Here is a 7,299-nt window from a genome sequence, read left to right as displayed (position 1 = left end):
ATTTTTATCCACACTATTTCACTATTTTCACTGACTACATCAGGCAGCATCTGGAAGAGCCCTCACTGCAGATAGGCCATGCCAGCAGGTCCACTTCGTCTGATGAAGATGACTATTTCTCTTCCCTGCAGTCGTCTCAAATACAAGATGGCACCAAACAGCAGGATGGGCCTTACTCGTCCTGTTCAGCAGATCACATGGACTTGCTGAAGCCCTTCCCAGCAGTGTGCAAGCTTTCTGTGAAGCTGAACACTCCTCTACCTGCCTCAGCGGCCTGTGAAAGGCTATTTAGCATCGCAGGACTTGTCTTCAGTGCAAGAAGAGTAAGAATGAATGAATTCTGGCAACTTTGAAAACCAGCTTCTTTTGAAGACGATCAGACACCTTTTCAGTTTCAACTAATGACTGGCAAAATTTTGGTCATGTGGTATGAGCATTTGTAGGGCTTACTCCCCAGGTCACAAGCCCTACAAATGCTCATACCACATGACCAACATTTTCTCCCTAACAGCAGGTCATTTTTTATTTTTATTTTTTGTTTTTAAGAAATAAGTTAGGCCATCCTTAAAAATATTTTGGTTTGCAGTAACATTAAAAAAAAAAAAGGTCGGTAGGTCTATATATATTTTTTTCAAGTTTCAATGTAAAAAAAAAAACAGTACAACTTTGGTGATGGTGATTACGTAGGTATGAATTTAACACCCTGGACACAACCTCTCTCAGCTGGCAGGCGCTACGGAAATCAAGCATCGCGGTAGTTCAGACAGACCACGCAGTAAGCTGCATCAGCTGCTAATCAGCTGTCCACGAGGCGCACCATTCCGGGACGACTTCCGTAATTCCCTTTAAATGCTCCTTTAAATCCTCGCCTTCGAGCCGCCCCTACGCATCGTCGCTGCTGCGATCCAATACCCTCCTCCGTCCCTGACTCCTCCAGCCAGAACCAACACTAACTGTATGCTCACTATAACCTACACTAACTGTATGCTCGCTATAACCAACACTAACTGTATGCTCGCTATAAGTTATAACCAACACTAACTGTATGCTCACTATAACCAACACTAACTGTATGCTCGCTATAACCAACACTAACTGTATGCTCGCTATGTTCTAACCAACACTAACTGTATGCTCGCTATAACCAACACCAACTGTATGCTCACTATAACCAACACTAACTGTATACTCGATATAACCAACACTAACTGTATACTCGATATAACCAACACTAACTGTATGCTTGCTATAAGTTATAACCAACACTAACTGTATGCTCGCTATAACCAACACTAACTGTATGCTCACTATAAGTTATAACCAACACTAACTGTATGCTCGCTATAACCAACACTAACTGTATGCTCACTATAAGTTATAACCAACACTAACTGTATGCTCGCTATAACCAACACTAACTGTATGCTCGCTATAACCAACACTAACTGTATGCTCGCTATGTTCTAACCAACACTAACTGTATGCTCGCTATAACCAACACTAACTGTATGCTCACTATAACTGTCAGTCATCACATCATCTGTATATATTACACACTGCTGCTATATATTGCACAAAAAGCATAATATTGCACAATACTGTTATTTACACTTCTCACACTTTATGTACATAACTGGTCGTTCATATCCTATACTCATATTTTCTATATTTTATACTCATCCTGTCTATATTGTATCTCATCGTCTGCATTGTTTTCTTGTACAGATTGTATAGTATAATGTTATTTATGTCTGTACTTTTGAGAGTCACAAACTGCTGGAACCAAATTCCTTGTGCGTGTCAATACACTTGGCCAATAAATCTGATTCTGATTCTGATATAGAGCTGAGTTTTAAAGCATCCGAAACGCGCGTGACCTCGACGCTCGACGGATTTATAGATTAGCCTTCGGCTCGTCTTGATTCGCTTAAGCTAAAATAGCAATAAGTCCATAAGCTTTAATACCACTTAGTGAGAAGTGAGAAATATCAACGTCTCAGCCGTCACCTTCTCACAGAGTCCTCTTGTCGTTCGCCCTGTAGGGAGGTAGGTGTGTCTCTACACCTACCCTGAATGATTGATGAGGTCATGGTGATCAGTTGTGAAATATAAAATATGCATTAGATGTTTTGCTGCTATTTCATCTTTGACCTTCTGTCTCTCCACAGAAGTTTTTTTTCCATCATGCTCTCGCAGAATGTTCTGGTCTTGTCCTGCGTGCTGCTCCTTTTGACGCTGTGCCCTGACGTTCTGTCTCGTCGGGGTTTCGGAGGCATAGGTGGCCGTTGGGGTGGCATCAGGAAGGCCGGAGGAGGAGGAGGAGCCAGGAGAGGTGGTGAAGCTCGCGGCATTGGCGGAGGACCCCACTATAAAGTGGCACATGCCAACGGAGGAAGCTCCTCATCGGGATCGAGCGCAGGAAAAATGGCAGGAGCGGCGGCAGCCGGCGCGGTCGGAGGCATGATGATCGGACACGGGCACGGCTCCATGTCCCGACCCGGATACGGTCATGGGGGGTATGGTGGGTACGGTGGTTACGGCTATGGAGGAGGGCACGGACAAGTCCGATATGACAATGGTGCAGGGTTCAGGAACGAGACCTATATGGAGTACTACACCGGAGCGGCCAGCAGGGGGCTTACTTACAGTTGCGTGCTGCTGTTTGGAGCCACAGTGTCCTTGTTAATCAGATTCTGAAGCTCTGAAGAGTCGATGACTTGCCGCACCCTGAAACGTAAAAACTGACTCGGCTTCCCAAGACACGGTGACTTTGGTTTTTAAAAGTTTTTAAAAGTATAAAGCTGTTTTATGAGCCACGACCATGTAAATATATCAGACATAAATATGTTAGAGATTTACATTTTTTTCTTATTTATTCTGTGCATAAATATAAATCTTTATCCCAACATAAACCTGTTGTTTCTATGGTAACACACAGTAAGTACGTTACTGAAAGCTTTACTGTAGCTGTGCACGTGTGCTGTCTGTGAGTTTTACTTCTGCTCCGAGGTTCACGTTAATGAGCTTTGGTTCGGAAACGTGTGTGTGCTCCGACACGTCTCGACACCTCTTGAAGAGGAAGTTAGCAGCCTCTGTACTGTAAATCACATTAGCAGCGGATTAACGGCGGACAGGACGACAGGGTGCTGTAGACGTCAGGGCAAAAACAAATCTTTTAAGATCCAGGGTACGGTCTACCTCACGCTGTCGTATAGACTGCACCACTTTTAAACCTGTACTTTTGTAATGCTGTTAATCTGAAAAATCAAAAATAAAAGTTCCAAAGTGTTTGAATTGTGCGTTTGTCCTTCAGCTCGAGCCAATTCCTCGCCTAAGAGTCGGCGCATCGAGTCTAAAACTTTACCTGTGTGTGGAAAGTTCCTGATTTTTCACAGTCAGGTTACAGACTGAGACGATTTTTCAAGTCCTGCTTGTTATTTTTGTTTTGTTATTTCAATTTTCTGTTCTTTGTTTTGTTGTTTTTTGACTCTAAGCACTATTCGGACGGGATTAGTTTTACGTGGGGACGTGGAGTAATGTCATTTTACCTCAGGACGTCTGTAATATTAACTGGCCAATTCGCACGGGACAAGACATCTCAGTATAACTAGCAGAAGTGGGAGGCGTAACTCGCTTTATGCACCACAGTAACCTCCTTGTCCTCATGTGTGCATGACGTTGCTTCCTGTTATCACGTGTGCAAACTTGGCGCCTCCATGCTTGCAAAACGTGCCAAAAACTACTTTTAAACAGGAAATGACGGAATTTTACCGTACATATTTACAGCGGGTCTATTCGGACGGGATTAGTATTACCTGAGATCATTTTTCTGGACCTTTTTACAGAAGGTAAAAGTCACCGTAATCTTTACTGACATTGTCCGTAATGATTACCGAGATGGCGCATTCGGACGGGACTAAAATCGCCTAGAAGCTCTGGTAATATTTACATTACCCCCCACGTCCCCACGTAGAACTAATCCCGTCCGAATAGGGCTTATGACTGCTTAGTACTGCTTCTCTTTCATCTCTGTATCTGTTTCACATGTTTATCACCAGTAGGTGCGTCAAGCTGTATCGTAGATTAGCTATTAATCTGCTTTTTGTTTGTCTGTTTGTTTTAAAGTCAGAAACCTCAGAAAATCTGATGCATTAAGAGACCGTAGTGAGCCTGAAAGTGAGCTCAGTGATCTTTGTGAATTTCATATATATGATTGAGAAAAAGCTACTTATTAAAATGAACATCTAATAGGAGTCTGGGTTAAAAAATGTATTGCAATATTAATAGTCTTAGTTTTATTTGTCACAATCAGAGCAGTTTAACACAATTGGTATCTTACTATATATTCTATATTATAAATAGCACTTGATCCAGCACGTGCGTTTTCGTTTTATACGTTTTATTTGTTTCGTTTTTTTTTTTTTTAATTAAATAAGTCATGAGCAATGTATAAGTTAAAAATACAAATATTGACATGATTTTGGACATCTTACTTTAAAGGTGGGGTCTCAGATTTTTGAGAAATGCTTCAGAAAACCGAGTCGGGCCGATAATAAATCAAAACAAAAACAAAACAAACGTGTAGCCAATGAAATGTGAGCAGAAAGGGGCGGGGCTTTTCTATATGGGCGGAGAGAGTGTTCGGTGCACATGTGTGACATTAGCAGAAAGTGGTTTTAACATCGACATGGAGGTTAAAAACAAAGAAAGAAAGAGAAGAAAGACTTACGATAAGGACAAGAAGTAGGACGTGTTAATATAGGATCAGCTTTCCAGCGCTGGAGAGAACTGAAGGAGCAGGAAGTCGGCCACATATTCACAGGTTGGAGTTTCCCGAGTCAATAACTCCTGAGCTAAACGCTGTTACTACACAAATAACACCTCTTTTCTATCGTAGTAATGTAGAGAGGCAGCTACAACCGCGTTTTGTGTAGTAACAGCGTTTAGCTCAGGAGTTATTGACTCGGGAAACTCCGACCTGTGAATATGTGGCCGACTTTACTTAAGACGCCGAGGCGCTTTTTTCCTTCTCGATAGGTGAGTAACGTTGGTTTTGCTTTGTTACACAGAACTAATATATGCCTTTGTCCTTTACATCATTATGCTTGTGTGGCATTTTTGCTCGTTTGTTTATCTACAATCGTATCGTTCTTCCCTTCAGCTATGATAAAGACACGTTTCTTTCTGTCAGTCGCCTGGGTTACGTATGTATGTGTGGGCGGAGCTATCGATACAGGGGTGGGACCCGTTTGGGTTACGGGCGTGTTTGTTTTGGTGATTTTATATGTCGACATTGGCTTTCAAAAATCAGAGACCCAACCTTTAAGTGTAGTTCATAATTGTATCTGTTAATAATTGTTTAAGACGAGGTCTATTCTGATAGAATTCACCCGAGAAAGAGTTCTGAAATGCAACAGTTTTTACACCCGTAATAACACGTACTGTATGCGTACGAAACTTTTCAATAAAATCCAGGAAGCCATGTTTGTTTGTTATCTCACTTGCTTTATGTGTTACAGTTAAGGAAAGCAGCAGGAGTCTACAGTAACGTGAGCGACGTGTACAGACGAGGCAGAAGGACAGTGCAAACCTGCTTTACTACTGCAGTGCGCATCGATAAATATGCATCTAGTCCGAAAGGCGATGACGAGATTTGGCTGCTTACACTGAGGTTTGAGGGGAAAACAAATAAACAACAACGAAGAGAACCGGACGATGACCGTCTTTAACGTGAGAGTGAGGTAAGAAATGAGAAACATTTGGCATGCGTACTCTCGGCTTCCAAAAAAAACAAAAACAAACAAAAAAATGTGGTATTGAACATGGAAAATTTCTCTTGTTCTTTACTTGTCGCAGTTTTGCATAAACAGCAGGTTATAGAGAGACTCGAGTCCCGGTTAGTCTCATCAGCAGCACACGTCTGTCCTCCTGCTTACGTCACCGACCCGTGAAGCTGGAGCGTCTCCGAGTGTCCAGTGTTTTAAACGCTTTGTTCAGGCTGTGTTTGTGTGGATACATGAATTATTCCATTGTTATAGTACTCAGAGATATATAGTGTGATTTCTATACACTGCTTGGGTGTGTGTGTGTGTGTGTGTGTGTGTGTGTGTGTTTCAGTCCTGCTCATACTGCATTGGCTGTAATCAGTATAAGTGTAAGACAATATTATTGTGTGTGTGTGTGTGTGTGTGGGTGTTAAACTGTTCTGTCAGTACCTGATGCTTTACGCACCACTTTTTCTCCGCTAACTTGATCCACAGCGAGCGTCTCCACTTCTGCAGCTGGGTGATGAATCCTGTGTGCCACGCCGACGTGGGCAGAGACTCGTTGCTGCCTGGGGCTCGGAGGCACAGGAGCATGGGCGGGGCTTGTTGCAGAGGCGATAGGCGGGATTACAGGGGGTCGTTCGCGCACCACTGGCTGTTCCTCGGGGTTAGCGGGTGTGTCTCGGGCCTGAAGGAACGGCGCTGGGTCGGGCATCGTTCCTGTGGGGTCCCTAAGGACGATTCTTCTGCCGTCAGCCGCACCCACCCTGTAGAGCTCGGTGTACTCGCAGTGCAGCGGCTGTGAAAGGCTCTTGCGCATGCGCCTACGTGGCGTGTCGGGCTGCTTGCTGGCGCTGTTGGTGGGCGAGTCGAGCCTGGGTTCGGCCGGTGGGGACGGTTTAAAGGCTGCTCCTCCCTCCAGCAGGCGTTTTTTCGTGGCATGGAGTTGCGCTGTGAGGAAGGCGATGGTGCCGGCTCTCTGCTCCAGCTCCCCGGATAACACGGCCAGCCGGTGGCTCTTGAGCTTCAGCTCATCCAGGTACTTCTTTTCACGCTCACGGATGGTGTTCTCCAGCACAGAGATCATGGCGTTCTTCTGCTCGAGCTCCCGCAGCAGCTCGTTGTTCTCCTGTTCTTTGGCCTTCAGCTGCTCCTCCAGCTCCTCACAGCGACACTGTAGCTCTCTGCAACGGGCCTCGCCATCATCTGCCACACACACACACACACACACACACACACACACACACACACACACACACACACACACACACACACACACACAGAACGTTTTTAACATGCCCTCATGCACTCATTTCACACTAAAGGCTACCTAGTGCATGACAAGAACATACATTTAAATTAAATGTTATTTTAAGCAGTAATGTGATTTCTATAATAAACTCCATGATCATAAGTGTGTTAAACAGAAGCTCACACACACACACACACACACACACACACACACTCCATCTTGTCGGACCGGTATAACAGCTGACCCTTACCTTTAATATACTAATCATATTTATGTGCTAAA

At 44.0% G+C, this 7,299-nt stretch overlaps 2 protein-coding genes across 5 annotated transcripts in view; one reads left to right on the top strand and one right to left on the bottom strand.

The window, feature by feature from the left end:
• Positions 1 to 1,848: 1,848 nt before the first annotated feature.
• prnpa (prion protein a) lies at positions 1,849 to 3,294 on the top strand. Its single transcript, XM_027175261.2, has 2 exons — positions 1,849 to 2,046; positions 2,169 to 3,294. Exon 2 carries the CDS (start codon positions 2,185 to 2,187, stop codon positions 2,695 to 2,697), a length of 513 nt encoding a protein of 170 aa, XP_027031062.2. The 5' UTR covers positions 1,849 to 2,046; positions 2,169 to 2,184; the 3' UTR covers positions 2,698 to 3,294.
• A 1,991-nt stretch (positions 3,295 to 5,285) lies between these two features.
• Positions 5,286 to 7,299, bottom strand: part of ccdc92 (coiled-coil domain containing 92) — an 18,941-nt gene continuing 16,927 nt past the window's right edge. For all 4 annotated transcript variants that reach the window (XM_047800089.1, XM_047800090.1, XM_027170765.2 and 1 more), the window contains one exon: positions 5,286 to 6,971. In XM_047800089.1, the coding sequence (XP_047656045.1) occupies positions 6,196 to 6,971 (776 nt within the window). In that variant the 3' untranslated portion in view covers positions 5,286 to 6,195. The remainder of the gene's footprint in view (positions 6,972 to 7,299) is intronic.

Source organism: Tachysurus fulvidraco, chromosome 14 (genome assembly GCF_022655615.1).
Source record: "Tachysurus fulvidraco isolate hzauxx_2018 chromosome 14, HZAU_PFXX_2.0, whole genome shotgun sequence".
Taxonomy (NCBI): Eukaryota; Metazoa; Chordata; class Actinopteri; order Siluriformes; family Bagridae; genus Tachysurus; species Tachysurus fulvidraco.
Note: the sequence above shows the minus strand (reverse complement) of the source record. Positions and strands in the feature narration are given on the sequence as shown.

Coding starts and splice junctions, on each gene's coding strand:
- prnpa (XM_027175261.2), top strand. CDS start 2,185: ATGCTCTCGCAGAATGTTCTGGTCTTGTCCTGCGTGCTGCTCCTTTTG.